General features: G+C 40.6%; 1 protein-coding gene across 4 annotated transcripts; it reads right to left on the reverse strand.

Moving 5' to 3' along the window:
- Positions 1-3779: 3779 nt before the first annotated feature.
- Positions 3780-10444, reverse strand: dusp10 (dual specificity phosphatase 10). Of its 4 annotated transcripts, none has more exons than XM_061754435.1 (5): positions 10202-10444; positions 8578-9407; positions 5452-5820; positions 4196-4441; positions 3780-4063 (listed from the first exon to the last, which is right to left on the reverse strand). In XM_061754435.1, the coding sequence occupies exons 2-5, from the start codon at positions 9359-9361 to the stop codon at positions 3960-3962; spliced, it is 1503 nt and encodes a 500-aa protein (XP_061610419.1). In that variant the 5' UTR covers positions 9362-9407; positions 10202-10444; the 3' UTR covers positions 3780-3959. The 4 variants fall into 4 exon arrangements, with proteins under 4 accessions (XP_061610419.1, XP_061610422.1, XP_061610421.1 ...); XM_061754438.1 differs by having other exon boundaries at positions 4155-4441; positions 10202-10443; XM_061754437.1 differs by having other exon boundaries at positions 4139-4441; positions 10202-10442.
- Positions 10445-19094: the final 8650 nt, after the last annotated feature.

Here is a 19094-nt window from a genome sequence, read left to right on the forward strand (position 1 = left end):
ACTCTTCTTCACATCATCTCATACTTTTCCATGTGATGCCTTTTTTTAGCAAGGGTATTCAAAATATGCAGTACTTAAAAATGTATTAGACAGCCACCTAATGAGGTTTATGTCAAAGTTGAACTAAATTAAGAGCCTTCTTTTTATGTTTCTGGAATGGTTAATACACATCCGAAGAAGCTATTTAAGTTAAATGATTTTAATACTAAAATATACTATTTATGAATTTTCAAATTTACCTAAAAAAAACTAAAATAATTGACTAGTAAACAAGTTGTTGACAAAACAGAGCAGTTTTAGTGATTGAATGTTATGCTATTAATTTCTGACCACTGAGCAAGATCAGTTATAGTGAATTCTGCTTTAAATTCTTCAGTCCTGTACAAAATTGTCAATTGAAATGGAAAGAGTCCACATTCATGATGGTACTTGGTACCCTTTCTTTTTTCTTTTTTTTGTGACAGCTGGTCTAATAAATTTGTTAAGCACTGTACATCCCTGTACTTTGTTTATGCATTTGTTTTCATGCAAATGAAAATAAACAGTGGAGAAGCATGAGAACAGAAAACAACACTTGTAAGAATTGTGTCAGTGTGTTCAGTATTTTACATTAAAAGCCTTTAAAATGTGACCATCTTTTTTTTTTTAAATCTTTTTTAATCATCAACATTCTCATCATCTCCAGTAATTATCTAACCAAACGGGAAGTAAGTAAAAGCTGATGCACAATGTGTCAATGAGTGTGAAAATTTAGATGGAGTAGGCTGAGGGTAAACTCTGTGTGTGGGTGTATTATTTTTAAACTATTTAGCATGGAGATGCATTTACAGGTTATGTTTTTTTTTATCTCAATGACTCACAGTTACGTGCAGTTCAGCCCAAAGTGATTCATATCATGGCCACATTTGAAATTGTTCTTCTGACTGGAAATGACAAAAGACAAATTATACAAAGTTGTGTTAGAAATACCCATGAACATTCTTCGCCATAGCCATTGTTTTTTTTTCAACATGAAAATAATTAATATTCCTAATCTTATCAGACAATTTTGAGGAACCGCAATCTTATGCACCATTCTAAAGGATCCTGGTAACATTTTGTCTATATATATTTGTCTTTGCATGTATTGACAAAGGATACTATTGATTTTCTTTTTGTCAAATTCCATTTAAAATAATAATAAAATAAAAACACTATATATTATCACACAAATATTCAGTATCTTTTCTTCATCTTAATTGTTTTGCTACTTTCTCTTGTCACCTCAAACTTTGGCCAGGGTATGAACAACTGGGCTTAACAGCAACCTATTTTTTTTCCCGTCACAGCATATTTACCAACAGAAATCAGAATAATTTCATATAAAATGGCAACAAGAACAGCGTGTCTCCACTTGTGAGAGCTCTCTGTAGCAGCACATCCCCAAAACAATGGCAGAGAGCTGCCAAAAATGTCATTTTGCCACAAGATTTCTCCCCATGACTTGTGGTAAAAGTGGTTCAGTTTTGTTTTTATAACTTGAAACTAAAGATTGTTCAAGTCACCATCAAAAAATCCTTTTTCTACTAATTACAGTGCACTTTTTTTTTCTTTTTTTTCTGAAATCAGATTCTCACCAGGCTCCATTTGAATGCAGTTTTCTGAACCTCCAAAGGAATAAATGATTTCTGGTTGTACATATTCTCTTTGATGTCAAAGAGAGCAAACCAGCAGGCCCTGGTACGACTTCACTGTGGTCTGCATTCGTCTGCAAGTTATGTTGCCGTGCGCAGGCTCGGTGGTGACGCGAGAGTTAAGGCATTGAACGAGGCACTAGAAACAGCACGTGAAAGCGAAACTTTGCCTACGCCAGGCAGAAATGCTCACTCGGCTGTAGCTTAGTGTCAAGAGTTGAAAGGTCACGACACACTTGCCGGAGAAGGGTGCCTGCATTTGAGGTGTGTGCCTCTGCTACCATGTATTACCATAGCTCATAATGACAGGGGTTAAAAGACATATTGGGCTATATAGCCACACACACGGTAAAAACATGTTACAATATAGCTAGCACAGAGATGAAGAGAAGCAAAAAGTAGAGATGAGAAAAGCAGGCAGTGAAATATGTGTTCTGTTTCATTAAAGTATCACCAGTAGCCCTGTTTTATGTTGTTGCTGTTCAGTGTTTTTTTGACTATGCATGGTTCTGTTGATTTGGGCAAAAGATGCAAAAGTGACTCAACTTGTGGGTCGGGACCGAAAAGTGGGTTGCAGACTAAAACGTTACACATATAGTATAGTGGTACCTTGACTTAAGAGTTTAATTTGTTCCGTGACGAAGCTACCAGTCAAAAGATATAAAAACCCCATTTTTCTTTTTTTTAATTTAAATTCATGTCGTTCAATAACTCATTAAAGTAGCCATCTTTGGCAGATATAGCAGCTGCACACATGTGCCATTCTTTCCACATTGCCAATCAAATATTCTTCAGAAAGTTCTTCCCATTTTTGCAGAAGGTTGCTTTTCTTTCACATTTTGTCCAGTTCATCCCAAACCAGCTCAATAGGGTTTAAGTCTGGAGACTGTGCCTTTGTTATAATTCTGAAATGTACATTATTAATTAGTTTTGGAAAACCTTACCTGGTTATTGTTTAACCTCTAGCAGTTCACCACTTATCTTAGTTTGTACCTTTTCAAGCAATCAATTAGATTTGAACTTCTATACTTTGATTTTTTTTTTTTAAATGAAAGGGTGTTCTAAAACTTTTGACCAATAGTGTATCTCAAATTGTGAGTAAAACGTGGGATGCTGGCAAATGAATACGGCATATCTGAATACGCTCGAATCTCAAAAGTTGTCTCGCAACACAAAGCAAAAAAAATTAAAATAGAAATAAATCACCCTCGCGAGGGCTTGTAACTCAGAAAACTCCTCCTTTTAAGTCAAGGTACAGTGCTACTGTATTTGTATTTTTCGGACCGGGTTTCTACACGAAGATATTAGATTGGGCAAGGGGCTGGAAGTGTGCCTTGCATTCTTAGCCACAAATACACTCGGTAAACAAATACAGTACAGCTCAGCCTCTGGCTATCTGATATAATGGCCAACGATAAGCTTTTGGCCGTAGGTAAAACTCATTAGAAATGGTGTTTAAAAATATAATATACATATGTTTTCAGAGGCTATTTTTAAACATTTTCTTTATTGTTCTCGAAAACTGAGTCGCGACTTTGCAATAATGCAGGTCCCGGGATGACAACAGTTGAGAACCACTGCTCTTAAAGATCTGCTCCTATTGCTATTAGGGATGGGCATAATAATGGATTAATCGACTAATTTCAAGAATTGGGTTGAACTCTTGAACTCGTTTAGTTTATCTTGTATTGAGTCAATTGATGAAAAATGTAGTACACTACTTGGCCGCAACCAGCAATTGCTGTCAATTCAGTCTAGTTTGCCATCTAAAGAACACAACGTCAGCAGCATGATTCTGGCATTGAAACTGGGGTCCGAACATTCAGCGATATTGTCCCCTCCCATTGAAAATATTAATTCAATTGATGACTTTCCAATAGTCAACAAGAAAATGTAACACCCATCCCTAATAAGTATTATACCCGGAACATAAACGTAATGCACAAAACAGTATTAATTACATTACACCAATATTCAGCAAAGAGCTGGAAATGTTTCCAATATATACACATAAGATGAAGGTTCCATTCCATTCAGAAATTATTGCACAGTAAGCCATCGTGGACTTGTAATGGTCACCCCTGTATAAAAATAGAACACCAGACATGTCTTCAACTGTTTATTTTCTTTTTCTTTAACTGGCACCACCATTTGCCAGCCCCGCCAAGATGTGTGCCACAGTGTGAAGTGTGAACTTCTCCTGTCTCACACTTGCTCCTCTACAGTCCCACATGGAACTTTTCCAAGCAAGCACATTCTCACTCCCTCTGTCTCAACATCTCAAACTCATGCTCTCCTCCAGGACGTCGGCCAGGTCCAAACAGTCGTGATATTTTGGCATTCCTCATCAGTTCTGACCCACAGATTTGCTGACCCACAGCTTTGGCACTCTGCAGAGTCCAAGACGAGCACAGACGGGGAGATTCAGAACAAAAAAAAAACGGGAAAAAAAGGGGCTTACTCACATTCCATTCTCAATACCCAGTGAGTGATGCGAGCAGTTCAGACAATAGTTTCCACACCCATCAGCTTTGGCGTGAGGATCCGTGGCGTGATTCCGTTGTTGAGGTCTTCCTCGAACTCCAGCAGCTGGCCCATGAAGTTGAGGTTGGGGGAAATAATGGGCCGCCTGGTTTTGACGAACTTGTAGGCGTCCGTCATGGTCATCCAGGTGTGCTTCATCAAGTAGGCGATGACAATAGTGGCGGAACGAGACACGCCGGCCTGGCAGTGGATCAGAAGGCCCATACCAGCTTGGTGTGCTTCCTCTGAAACACAGTATAATAAAAATCGGGAAAAAAATCTGTCACATCCATTTTCTATAGCGCTTATCCTGGTTAGGGTTGTGGAGAGCTGGATCCTATCCCAGGTGACTAGGCGAAACCTGAATTGGTCATCAGTCAATCACAGGGCACATACAGTATAGAGACAGGCAACCAGTCACACCCACATTTAAAGTGCCTATTTCATTGGCCGAGAGACTACTGTAATTGGCAACTTCATGGCAACTCGAGTCTCCGCTGGTTGCGGAGATCCGCAACGTATCCTGTAGACAAGTCACCAGGGAGTAGCGGTGAATTTCAATGTTCTGTTCTATTTCAACAGAGAGCTTTTGGAGACTCATTCTGTTCACAACTGGGGAGACATTTCCGTGAGGTCTCCGCGACCTACTGGAGACTGAGGAGACATCACGGAGACATCTCCGCGACTTGCTGAATTGCGTTAGGAGGTTTGGCTTTGTTATCAGCAAACATGGACTCACAGGGGAATTTGTAAGGAAATTCATCAATTCATTTTCTATAGCGCTTGTTCTCATTATGGTCATGGGTCAATTGGAGCCTATCCCAGCTGACTTTGGACAAGAGGCTGGGTACACCCGGAACTGGTCAACAGTCAAGCACAGGGCACATATAGACCAACAACCATTCACACACATTCACAACTACAATATCGAGTGTTTAATTTGCCTAACATGCATGTTTATAGAATGTGGCAGGAAGCTGAAGTAATTGGAGAACACCAATGCAAGCCAGGGGAGAACATGCAAACAGAGAAAGTCAGAATTGTGAGGTAAACGTGCTAACCACTAAGCTACCATGTTGCCTCAATGGACAATTAGACAACAAAATTTGAGGTTGTTTTAGCAATGTTATAACATGTCCATATATACTGTAACTAGAATGCCACTCAAGCGCAACAGAAAATGGATGTTAAGCTTTGTTAAGCTTATTTGTAGCTAAATATGTAGCACAATATAAATACGACAATGTTTTCCTACCAATAAATTCAAATGCCTCCTCGAAGTACTGGCGAAGGTTCTGCTTGTTGCTGTCGGTGGCAGGCAGGCGCTTGTAGATGAACAGGCCAGTGTCATAGTGAAAAAGCGGAAGGTGGGTGGTGACATTTAGGATGTATCCGACGTTCAAGTGTTGCAGCAAGTTGATGTCCTGAGCGTCACGCTCATTGCCCAGGTAGAGGAAGGGCAGCACGGGCGTCACGTCTGCGTTCTCGATGTCCGGAGTGGAGGGCAGGGTGTGAGGTAGCGCCCCCGAGAGGCCGGCAGTTGCGCCCGAGTCCAGACCTTCATGAAGGTGCAGCGAGTGTTCGCACAGGTTCTCGTGGCTCTGCCTGAAGCAGCTAAGGCCTCCTGCAAACACAAGCACTCAGATTACAGGTCATGAGCTAGACAAAAGTGCCTTAATGCTGGAAAAACATTCTGTTACAGATACTAGTACAAATTAAAAAGACTGAGTAGGACAACTGTAGTTGATATACAGGGTCTTCATAAAGTCTCTTTATAGTTTGGAAATTTTCCACTCCACTGTACACAGTGGTTATCCGTTTTTAAGTGAGTAAGTTTTAAATCACATTGTATTGTTGTGTTTCACGCATCCTGTTGATGGAAGTGGCATCCTTTTGAATGGCACCATGTGTATCATGGTTTCCTGAGACAAAATCGGATACGCAGACATTCACTTTGGGACTATCTCGCTGAACTTTTCTAGTCACGTGGGGGTGTTCTGATTCCCAGATTCTCATATTGTCTTTCTTTACTTTCCATGAAACATGAAGTGGGTTTGTTTTAATGATGAATCAACCTTTCATGTATAGACAAGACATAAGATAAGATAGATTACATAATTAAATAGAATTTTAAAGAAAGAATTTAACAGTTTTTTCATCAAGATTTCATGCTTCAATTCAGCGGGCACTATAATACAGACATAGTACACATAGATTTGATGATGGAACACAGAAGACCATCGCAACTAAGATACAATAATAGAGGATAAAGAATGCATGCTTTCGTTAAGTGGCTTGGTGTAATTTTTGTACTTTTAGTTTTACAATAAAATTCAGCTGGGAACGGCAATAAACACCTTCAAGCAAGCACTTGGCCTCTTTTTTGAAGAATTGTTCACTTTCTGCTGCTTGTTGTGAAGTTCGCTCCCGATTTCCCAATTTTATGGAATGCATCACACTTGGTGCTAAGCTAGGAGTGAGGAATTGACCACAATATGGCATTATTTTATGACACAACACACACACACACACAGAGACATTATATTGTCTTGGCAGTGGCCTGTTGAGCTTAATAAATAGTGGAAACTTTACCACAATAGCTACAGTATGAGACAATAGCTAATACAGACTCATTTTTTTTATTACCCCTCTCAGTGAACTTTTGCCCCCTATATAACTGGTTTGCACCTGTCACCCGTAATGCCGTTAAGTTGTGTGGAAACACACACACACACACACACACATTGTCAGTGCACATATTGTTCACAGAGCGATAGTCAATGCATGATTTAATGTGAGGTCATTGCACAGCCTTGCAGCTTCCCCTTTTGGTCCCTGGGTAGGTGGAGAGTTATTTCATGATTGGCATACATCTCTCTCACGCTATCACTCACTCACATCACCTGATAATTGGGGTGGAACATCATACAATATTATTGCAGTAGTTTGTCCACAATATCAATAACAGTTTTAGCGGTTCATAACACACTTTGTCTGATACAAAGTTGTTCAATTGCTGTTGTTTTTTCAGTAGCAATACAAAAAAAAAATTCATAGACAAGCATTTAATTATAAAAAAAAATACACACACACACACACAATTTAGTAGGAGAACTGTTTTGTTTTTTTTTACCTGCGTTCAATCTGTGCTCTTTGTTGTACATTTTACTCTTTATAATGTTAATGCTGACTGACATAGTACGTAATAAACTGTAACATAATAAATTATATTTTCATTGGTTGCTTAGATATGCGGTTATGACAATTTGTGGAGAAGAATGCTGAGGTTCACATTCCAGTAAAACACAAATAGTGTCATAAATTGTCTATTCAGTCCTTGCACACTGGGCCTCCATCTTATGGATATTTGACGCTTGTAATCAGATACATTGCAATATCGAAGACCCCCCCCCCCCCCCCCACCACCCCACCCCGCCCCCTATTTTTGAAGGGGGAGCAATGCATCAAACCACAGCAAATATTTTAAGAGGGCATTTCATAAAAGTGAGCGTTCGTGTTTAATTTTAGCCTCATGTGAATCTCATTGCTGCGATTTGGACAGCAAATGATGAACAGAGCTCTTTGGCCTAAAAAAAAACAAAAACAAGTTTACAACAGAGGCAGCTGAGTGCCCTGCGTCCCATGTCAAGTCTTTGATAGAGAATAGTCGATTAGTTGAAGGCTAGGTCAAAAACCGGTCAACCAGGATGTAATTTGGTTGCCTACGGTGTTGCCGTGAAAGCAGTGTAGCAGTACAGGACGATTGCATGCCTGTTGGTGACCCCTGCTATATGGAATAGTAATGATGCTTCACGGCCTCAGTACAAATGCTCAGTTCTGAGCATTCCCATATCTAGTCAGTGACTAGTAGACGTGCAAAGAACACTGACAGCCAAACCTTCGGCACAACATGTTGCTCTAGCAACACACACGCACGCACACGCGCCAATGGTGGAAAACAGCAGCCATTCAACATTCTGCCTTAACTAACAGCAGCTTTGCCCATCCTGCATAGTACTCTGTATTTATGTCAATAAGTCATTTTACGCTGCGCTTTTTCACATGATTAAACAAGCAATTTGCCGACAGGGCAGGTCAGCTGATCAAAACAATAAAGGTCAAAGTTTAACAGGCTTTACACAAACACTGCACACTATTATGCAACCTCTCACGGTTTCCTCTCAGTTGATATTGGCGCTAAAGCTCCTAGCGCTGCGAAACCGCTCATTGCTCTCAGATGTCTAGAATGATTTACTGCCTCCAGAGTCAAACTAAGGCGCATGAAATTGCACTTTCTATCCCTTAATATGCTGGAAAGCCCCCTTTCCATTTCCAACCCATCATGCTTTTGTATTAGCCACGCCTTGACAGATTCACTCACCTTTGAGAATGATGGGGTCTTTTCCCTCCCTCCTTAGCGACTCCAGGACCACGTGGAGAGGCTGCGAGGGCGCCAGCCTGTTGGGGTCCGAGGTGCTGTCGTCGTAGACCACGATTTCTTTGGAGAAGATGCCCTTAAATGAGTCCTTGCCCTCCCGGCAGGAGATGAGGTCCAGAACAGTGATCTTTCCCTGCTGCAGCCTCCGCCGGCTGATCTTGTCAGAGCAGTTGATGTGCACCGCCCCCCGGATGTGGCTCTTGTTGTACTCCGTGAAGGCTCGGCAGTCGATGATGACCGGCACGGGCCCGATGGGGTGACCCATGGGGCAGCAGGTCACCCGCTTTGCCAGCTCATTGGGGTGGATGACTCTCACAGTGGTGGACGGGTGCGCCTTGGGTGCGCCCTGGGCGAGGCTGGAGGCGCTCAATGCTTCGTGGTTGCTGAGCATAGGGGGTCCGGCATAGCTGAGGTTGGGGCTGCTGGCACTCACCTGACTGTGGTTCAGGCTCGGGCTGTCCTTCTCATAGGTGGTCACCGAGCAGCAGCTGGCACTGCTGCATCCACACGACAAAGAGCGCGTGGAACCCTTGGATGAGGGCATATACGTCACAAGATTGGCCGTCGCCCGAATCTTCACCACGGTGGTGCTGATGACCGTATTGTCGCTGCTGGTGGAGGCGATGGAGTCCAGGTAGCTGGTGTCCAGTCGCAGTTGGAGTTCCTGAGGTCGGATCGGCCTTGGCAGCGCCACCACAATTCTGTCGTCAAGGGGAGATGGAGGCATGGGGAGGCCGAGGGCTGGACGTCTTCGGAGAACTCAACACGCCGCTCTGAGATGAGAAGGAAAAGATTTTCAAGGCCTTGCTCGGTTCAAAGAATTGTGCATTCGCACAGTGCGATCAAGACTGTGAATCAACACACGTCTGTTTGATCAACAGCAGCTCCTGTAGCCAAATATTGCAAGTGGCAACACCCACACTAATCACAAAAACAAACAGTGTCTTTCAAGTGAATCACTTCAAGGTAATTCAATTTGAATCATCCTCTTGTTACTATAATGCTTTTTAAATGTGGCCAATTCTGATGAATGTCTTCATCCAAAGCTCTTACTTGGAGAGAAAACGCCAGAAAATACTGCAACACTGCAGTTTGATCTCTCCCACAAGTGAAAAGACGTAAGGATGGACGGCAAATTTCTTTCAAATACAAGCGTTTTCAGAGCATGTCATCCTGGAATGTTATGTAAGGACCACCGCCATGCATGCATGCATGCACTCTGCCTGCCGTGGTCATCCTCCAGCACAGCAAAGGGAAATCATTCATGGACAAATTCATTGAAGAAACTCGGCATGAGGACGTGCTGTGAATATAACGTGGGAGTCACAGTGAGGTGAGCACGTAAGCCTCGTCCACTATATCTAATTTTAAAAAATAAATGAAAAAAAATCAATATCCGCAATGCTTGCATTAGAAACTTAAAAAGCAGCATGTTAACATCATAAAATAATATCAAAATGGTTGCACCAGGATGTTTCATTAATTATGGACAAACGTGAAATCTCGTCGATAGTGTGTTCCTTCCATCAACTTGTAATTACCCAACTTGCTTTGAATTTCTGCTTACCGGTGTGTGTGTTGCTGTCTTTGGCCCAGGAATGCACGATCTCCGCTCGATGACAGGGCTGCCTCCATTCAGCCAGTCGCCGCGCAGTGGGTCGGCAACATTTTTGGGGGGCTACTTTTTCTTTTTACCCCGTTACGCAGAAATAATGTTGAAGGAAGTCCGCCAGCCTCCAGTAGTCGCGCAGCGGGACTGACGCGAGTTGGAGCCAATTCGCCAGTTCATTAATATTAAATGTGTCTTTTGGGTACAGTGAGGTACCGCCCTGCAGTGGGCGTGGTTTTAGCCGGGACGTCTGGTTCTGAGCCAGGGGGGAGGACGAGGGAGGGGAACGGATCGGGTGGGAGTGTCTGTTGCTTTAAAAGCGCGGCTTCAAACCGCTTTCAGCCGCATGTACGAGCAGCGATGATGTCACGGGCAGCCAATCAGCAGTCACGTGGAGAATCAAGGAAGAAGCCGCGGTGCTTTCACGTCCTGCTCGGCAGTGTGGGAACACAAGCGGCAGTGCATTCACTTACAGCTCGTTAAAGATGGTGGTTAGTTTAAAAAGTGTTTCCACAGGGCCTTAAAAGTATTTGAATAGTGTCGGTTCTTTGCGTCGGCGTGAAAATGTTTGAAATAACTTATTTTCCATAGTGTTAGATTGAAAACAATCTAAATGTGGTATATATCTACGCCTGTACAGTACGGTATAACTATTGTATATAAAACGTTATTTTCCTTCCTATTCATAGCTATTTTTATTTTTTATTTTTTTTTGGAGTAATACCATCTTGAACAAAGCAATACAGTAATTAAGTGAAAATGTAGTCTGATTTACCACAGATGTATTGTGCCAAAAAAAAACTTGAAAATTGATTGGATAATTACAAGCGTTAAAATTACTGAAGTTCTTTTGGTAATATACATATCCAAAACTGTAATTTCCAAGAAAAGTTTGTTCATTTCATATATTATGCAAATACACTAAACACATTAAACTACTTTTTTGAAAGCCAATTCCTAATTTCAATTTAAATCATTTTTATCATTTATTATATATTACAATATCCAGACAAGGTGTTTTTTTTCCTTGGTGCCCCCCCTACCTATAATCCCCACCTATTTTCTTCTTTGTATGGTCTATCTATAAGATACATGAGTTTCACCTTTTGAACTACTGAAATAAATTCACAATTTTCTAATCTATTGAGATGCACCTGTATACCTTATTCTATTCATGAAGTAAGTTATTAAGAGTGCCTGTAAGTGACTGTCAACAAATGTCACTGGCAGATGCTCTATGTAATTATCCATCCATCCATTTTCTGTACCGCTTATCCTCACGAGGGTCGCGGGCATGCTGCAGCCTATCCCAGCTTTTGATCCAAATTCTAGGTGGCCACCATTAAACCGTTTTGCTGCAAACGTCATTTAACAGCACGTGTAAATTACAGACAGTATCAGGTTTCATACAACTGTTTGGTCTCGGGGCATTGGTGATGTTCATGCTAACGTGGGAATGTCATTTGTATTGCATGATGTATAATATACCTCGTCATATCTGTATATACTGTGTATATATGTGTATATACTGTATGTATATGTCATAGCATATTATGCTTGACAAAATGTGCTTGCTTAGGTCTCTTACAACACACTTTATTCATTTAAATGTTTAACTACACTATCTTGACTTTAAAAAAAAAAAGTCTGGATCTGGAAAGAATGCATGTTAAGAATACATCAAACTTTTTTCAATAGAATGGTGGTCTCTGCAGGAAGTAATATGAATTATGAAATATTCATATTTTTCCATTGCTGACATCTGATATATTCATGCTTTATCTATTTTTCAAACATATAGTCATGTGAAAGCAATGTGGGTTGAGAGCATAAACAATGTATACTTCTATTACAGGAAAGCTTGGTATTGTTTATTCCACTTTTTATGTCTCATCTGTATTTTTAGAGATATGAAATGTCCTACTTTTTTTCAAACAACTCTCTCTTTTGCATATTTTACAACACAAGAAAAGTGGACACAACAGAGACAATACAAGGATGTGTGTCAATACTATTATAAAATGTTAATGGGTATAAGTAATCCATGTTATGTGCCTGAAAGAACCAAATAAAACTTAAGAGAACTTTCAGTGATAGTTAAGCAACATTAAGGTAACAATGCTACTAATTTTATGTTTTTGGCCGAAGTGTCAATTAGCAACAGCCTATTAGGCTGACGACATTTTCAAATATGAAAGGCCGCATGCTGGGTCTTTCTGGCTATAAACCCTAAATATACTCCGAGCTCTCTTTTTATCCTCAGCTGCAACCCGAAACAATGCTGGGCATTTATTGTTGCTGTTATTATTAGTGCACTGTGCACTTATTTATAAATGGACACAAGCCTATTTGAATTGGATTGCCAGCTCCTCTTGTAACACTTCGTGATGAAGGTGTGTGACCCTCGCTTAGGCAACAGATGTTCTGCTGATTTGTTTATACAGGCCCAGTCATCTGATCATATACAGTGGATACGGAAAGTATTCCCTTAAATTTTTCACATTTTTTTATATTGCAGCCATTTGCTAAAATCATTTAAGTACTCCATATTGACAGGGGGGAAAAACGGAATTGTTAACATTTTTGCAGATTTATTAAAAAAAAAAACAAATACATATCACACAGCCATAAGTATTCAGACCCTTTGCTCAGTATTTAGTAGAAGCACCCTTTTGAGGTAATACTGCCATGAGTCTTTTTGGGAATGATGCAACAAGTTTTTCACACCTAGATTTGGGGATCCTCTGCCATTCCTCCTTGCAGATCCTCTCAAGTTCTGTCAGGTTGTATGGTGAACCTTGCAACCATTTTCAGGTCTTTCCAGAGATGCTCAATTGGTTTTAAGTCAGGGCTCTTCTCCCCCAATTGCTCAGTTTGGCCGGACGGCCAGCTCTAGGAAGGGGAAATTTAAGGCGGTATGAAAACTTTCCGTACCCACTGTAGATCTGAGGTGTGTCCAAAAATAGTTACAGGATTGGTGTTTCCAAAATATATAGTTCAAACCCAGACTACATACTGTATTTGCTCTCTGCAGCCATTGAACATTTTTTTCACCCACATGCTTTTATATACATACCCTGTGTCAGGCAGAGTAAAAATAAAATAAAATATGAAACATAATTGCAATGTATCCATGAATATAAATGACTAGAAAGCATCAAGTAAATGAGATGAAATCTTCTATATCAAGTCAAGTATTATTTTACTTGTCTGGAATAAATCCAAATGCATGATTGACCGTCGCATTGTGACAACGCTTTCTCTAAGACCTTTGGTTTCCAACAGACCACTTTTAATTATGTAAGACAACCCTTTCCCAAAAGCAAAATGCTTTATGCAGTGGTATTGATCAACAAAGAGGTCTAACTTTCCTTGACCAATGACGTTTCACATTTGTCGTGTATATAGTTGCTTGCTGTTGTAATAAATTGTCTGGGTTATAGTAATGCATTATATATTTATATTATATATATATATATATAAGAAAGTTTGGTTCCTGGGAGAGAACCACCACCATTTCTAATAGGTTTAAATATACAGTACTTTGTATAGATTGTTCTACCTTTATGTTTTAGCCACATGTCAAATATACACAAAACACCCACACTGATGACCACATGCACAATGATATCCAATACAAGAGTTCCGTCAAATAGTGAGGTATTTTTTAACAATTTTTTATATTGTGGTGGTTGAAGTCTACAGTGGTGTATAACTGTATTGCATCTTACTTAGAACTGCTCCCAATATTTCTTACTCTCTCATTGAAGTAACATAAATATTAAACACAGCTCTCATTATGATACAGTCCAGCTATACAACACTATAAACTACCACAAACACAATAATAAGCATTTTAAATGAATACCACTCTGACAGTGTTAATCAAAACTAAGTATTAAGACCTTTGTAAAGGCAAAAGTATTGATACGTCTGTATTGGATATCAATATATTGTGGAAGGAGTCATAATGTTGTGGGGAGTTTGTGTAAATTGATGGTGGTAATAAACAAGCATTTGACAATAGCTACGTTAAAGAAGCCAAACTAATTATGTGTCCTTCAAAAATAGATATAAAGATACATTCATCCTTATTACAACGCAGTGTGGAGTTGCTTTCAATAACCCTACAGTAGTAGAGGAGCGATAGCAAGGTGGCACTTTTGAAACAAGGTGTCAAAATGATGACTGAGCAGTTATGTAAATTCAACTAGTTCTGCCTGTACGACTGGTTTCATCAGGCTAACGTCAAACTGAAAAGATAATACTGTATTGTCCCATTCTGATGTGTACGTTCAGCATTCTCTTAGCGACATGTCAATGTCTTTCTGTCTCCAAAGTGTTCTGTAAATTGTAAATTGTTCTGTAAATTGACTTCTCTGTTGTCGTACTAGAGCGGCTCCAACTACCGGAGACAAATTCCTTGTGTGTTTTTGGACATACTTGGCAAATAAAGATGATTCTGATTCTGATTCTGATGTAGCTGAAGAAATAAAGCCCATGAAAGTGCATCAGGGGCTGGGTCACAGAAGACGCAATACGTATTATTTAGCAAAAGTCAATATAATAATAAAAGGCATCAGTGAGTGATTTTCTAGGAAGCAAAAGGTTTTGATAAGGATCCTTTGACTTTCCAAAGGGTCATGTCAGTGATCTTTTCAAGGAACAATAAAGCACAATTCTGATTTGATCGGTTACCTGGAACCGCCGCTGGTTCCTGGAAGAATTCGGTCATTATTCAACGTGGAAAAATGATTGTATTTTGAATGTTGATTGTTGACAGGCAGCGCAACATTTTTTTTGTTCTGGTGCAAACTGTTTTATGTTTCATATAATAAAGAATATTGCAAATATCGTAGTTCCCTCACCGAAACGGTCAGATGTTTCAAGTAATTCATTTTTAGTGAGATTGTGCTTTTTTTTTTTTTTTTTTTTTTTTTTTACTTTTGCCAGAGCACATTAGAGCTTACAGAAATGTCAGTCAGCGGAAAACATGAGTGATTGTGGTTTTCTATATCACACCAATATGAGATCATGACAAATACTTAGTCAAATACATAGTCAAATACTGTCAAGTTGTTCGTTTTTGGCGGGGGGTGGGGGGGTTTAAGCGTGGAAAATGAGACTGATGCCGACATGTTATTTGCTGGCCCAGAAGAAAGACACAAACCACTTCCTGCCTTTGACAAGGTACAGACTTAATGTCACATTCAAAGCAGCATGAGGGGATATTAAAATAAGCTTGAGAACCAGTTATAATCCATAAATGCATTTGGCAAAAGTCATTGAGAATGGGGCTGAATTACCAGTGTATCGGTTTACTAATTTAGGTTTTTAGTCCTTAATGTGTATTTTATGTAATTGACTGGGCGCTTGTTTGCAGTACTTCGCCCTATCTGGTGAACCACTGCATCAATCCTTGAGCGTAGGAGGGACATATGAGGCACAGATGGGCCTACTGAAATCCCAACAGCCTGAAAAGCAACATGTTCACCAAAAGCGAGGCAGGACATTACCAAAGATTCAACAGCATGTCACTGTATGCAGTCTTAAATTCTCTCCATTTGGCATCACAGGTGGCTCCGCCTGTGAAACTTGTCTCAAGAGTTAAAAGTCCTATCATTTGAAAACTAGACCCATTAGCCAGCTTTCATTCCAATAGCCAGAAAATATCGGACCGATTTGACAAAAGTATTTTTTGTTTTGTTTTTTTAGTGTGTTATTTTTTTTTGGGGGGGGGGGGGGGTTATTTTATTAGACTGACAATAATTACATCTAGAGATCAAAGAAGTCACTCAACCAGATCGATCGATTCACTGGTAGCACCATGAATTCAACCTACGTTTTGAGAAAATACATTTGCGAATCCAGAACCATTGTCATGCAGCGCCACATGCGAGACATGAGCATCTGTCGTAGAAGAAGAAAAGGGTAATGAGCATGTAAATAGAACAATTTTCTCAGCTCAGTGGATGAAGAAAGGATTAACTCCTCAAGTGTGTTTTGCTTTTTGTTTGTGATTATGCATTCCAAATGCAGCGGTGGCAAGCAAAAGTGAAAAAATGTGACAATAACCAGGGAACCTGGAAATGAAACTTAAGGCAGCATGAGAAAGATGCACGCCTTTCTGTCACGGCTGCTCAGTACAATCTGGCTAAGTTGCCAATAATAACGAAAATGCAAAATGAGATACGTGATGGTGATGGGGATTCACCTTGGCAGTTAACCTCCCTTTTCACTTCCCCATACATTTGTCATAAAAAAAAATAGGATCCCTTTGTCAAAATAATTGAATATTAATTCCATTTGTTCCCATGGTGACCTCAGACCTTATATAGCCATGACAGTACACGGCATTAAAATATCCTAATATTATTTTTCATAATTGATTCAAATGGTTAAACAAAAATGATTCACATTTGTTTCTGGTCTCATTATTCACTGGCTTTCACTGGTTACATAACGACGGAGAGTAGATTTATCTGTTTCTCTTCAACTTTAGTGTTGCTTCTCCAAGATGGGTGACACATGAACGAAACAAAAGTCCTCTTACCATAACATCTCCATCTCTGAACTAATAACAAACCTATTTATCCTGAGCTGAGCTGGCGTGCTCAGTATTATTCAATCACGTTGGCATGTCCCTTCCTTCCCTAAGGGAAGGGCTGAATCATCCATGTGGTTACCAAGCAACTCGTAAATATTGTATAGTTGATGATCCCAACATTTATACGTGCACATACAATTGTTATGCATTAAGGCAAAACCCCATCATTGATATTGGTCATCCGTGCACTCAATATCTTGATTTAATGCTTCATCGTCAGTGAAATGTGCGATAATGATCTCAAGAATAGCAAAATATTGTCATCCTGCCTGGGGTGGGAGGCCAATTTAATTGTGACCTTCTCCCAGAATGGAAGCATTATCACACACAGACGAATTGGGGCGTATTGGATAATGTCTGATGGTGTTTATACTCCCACAGTGAGCACATTAGGGTTGCATTGTATACCAGTACTAGAAAAGTACCGCAATACCGCACCGCCAAAAGAGAAACACTACTACTACTATTACACAATATCAGTACCAGTGCTTCTGTGCAGTTCAGCAGATAGAATCTTTTTGGAGAACTGTTCATTCCCTAAGTGTGTTTGCTTCAAACTGTTTATTAGACACTCCCATAACATACGTACAGAATTTGTATGGGGAAAGAACGAAATACGTTTCAGCTCTAATAATTTCACCACTCCAAGGTATTTTCCAATTACTTGGATTGCTAAGATTCATTAGCTCTTTTATCTTTTACTAACTGACACGTCATTGCTAATAAAGCCTGATGACATCATCCATCAATCCATTTTCTGAGCCGCTTATCCTCACAAGGGTCGCGGTAGTGCTGGAGCCTATCCCAGCTATCTTCGGGCAGCAGGTGGGGTACACCCTGAACTGGTTACCAGCCAATGGCAAGGCACATACAAACAAACAACAATTCACACTCACATTCACACCTACGGGCAATTTAGATTTTTCAATTAACCTACCATGCATGTTTTTGGGTTGTGGGAGGAAACCGGAGTACCCGGAGAAAACCCACGCAGGCACGGGGAGAACATGCAAACTCCACACAGGCGGGGCTCTGGATTGAACCCCGGTCCTCAGAATTGTGAGGCAGACGCTCTAACCAGTCGTTCTCCGTGCCGCCCTGATGACATCATGTTATTCGTCAGACAGGTAACAGATGTGTATGTCTATATGTGTCCCGTGATTGGCTGGCAACCAGTCCTGGGTGTACCCCGCCCTTCGCCCAAAGTAAGCTGGGCTTCAGCTCACCCGCAATCCTGAGGATAAGCAGTATAGAAAATGGATGATATAATAATTTCATTTAATACACTCCACTGGCGGACGACTGGTTAGAGCGTCTGCCTTACAGTTCTGAGGACTGGGGTTGAATCCCTGGCCCCGCCTGTGTGGAGTTTGCATGTTCTCCCCGTGCCTGCTGATAGCTGGGATAGGCTCCAGCACGCCCGCGACCCTAGTGAGGAGAAGCGGCTCAGAAAATGGATGGATGGACGCTCCACTGCCCCATATTTCTTTTTTTGGTGGGGGGCGGGGGGGAATACAAAGAATTTGAAATTCCAAGTTTTGTCATCTATGAGTCAATTGCTTTTAGTGACGTTCCAGGTTTTTGCCATAGTATCGGTATCACTATCGAGGTACTTGATGCTTAATCGGTCAGAATTTTGGCATCGTAACAACACTACATTTTGTGTTTCATAAACAAAAACTTTTATAGCAACTTTAACTGCGCTCCAACCGAGCATCTCATCAGAATATACTTGCTGCTTTCCACCTCTGACACAAACAAACGGCTCAAATATAAATAACAATGACTCCCCAAGTGCCCGTTGTTAATCGCGTGTAGCAACTGTTTCCAGGACAGGGGGGTCACCTGCTGCATGTCTGTGTGGGAGCGTGGGACTGTCCCACAAGGGACTGCGACTTGGCGTTGTGATTGATTTGCATCTCGACAGTGATATTATTGCAAATTAATGAGGGGACAATATATAGAACTATTGCAATACTAGCTCAGCACAAAATGTTTTGCATTGCTGTAAAGTGTGATTTGGTGACTTTGATAGGCTGTCTTCAGTCTTGTTCTGCTGTCTCTGCAGCCACTGTGTTCTTTCTGTTGAGGCTAACTCCCTAGAAAATTCGACACAAGCTGTCACAAATGTGAAACGCTTCACTTCCTATGACAGAGATGGAGGATGGAGGAGGACAGCAGGTGCATGGAATAGCACAATAAAAGCTTTTTGTGAATAAGTGTTATTGACAATTAGCGCTTCAA

Source organism: Phyllopteryx taeniolatus, chromosome 18 (assembly GCF_024500385.1).
Source record: "Phyllopteryx taeniolatus isolate TA_2022b chromosome 18, UOR_Ptae_1.2, whole genome shotgun sequence".
Classification (NCBI taxonomy): domain Eukaryota; kingdom Metazoa; phylum Chordata; class Actinopteri; order Syngnathiformes; family Syngnathidae; genus Phyllopteryx; species Phyllopteryx taeniolatus.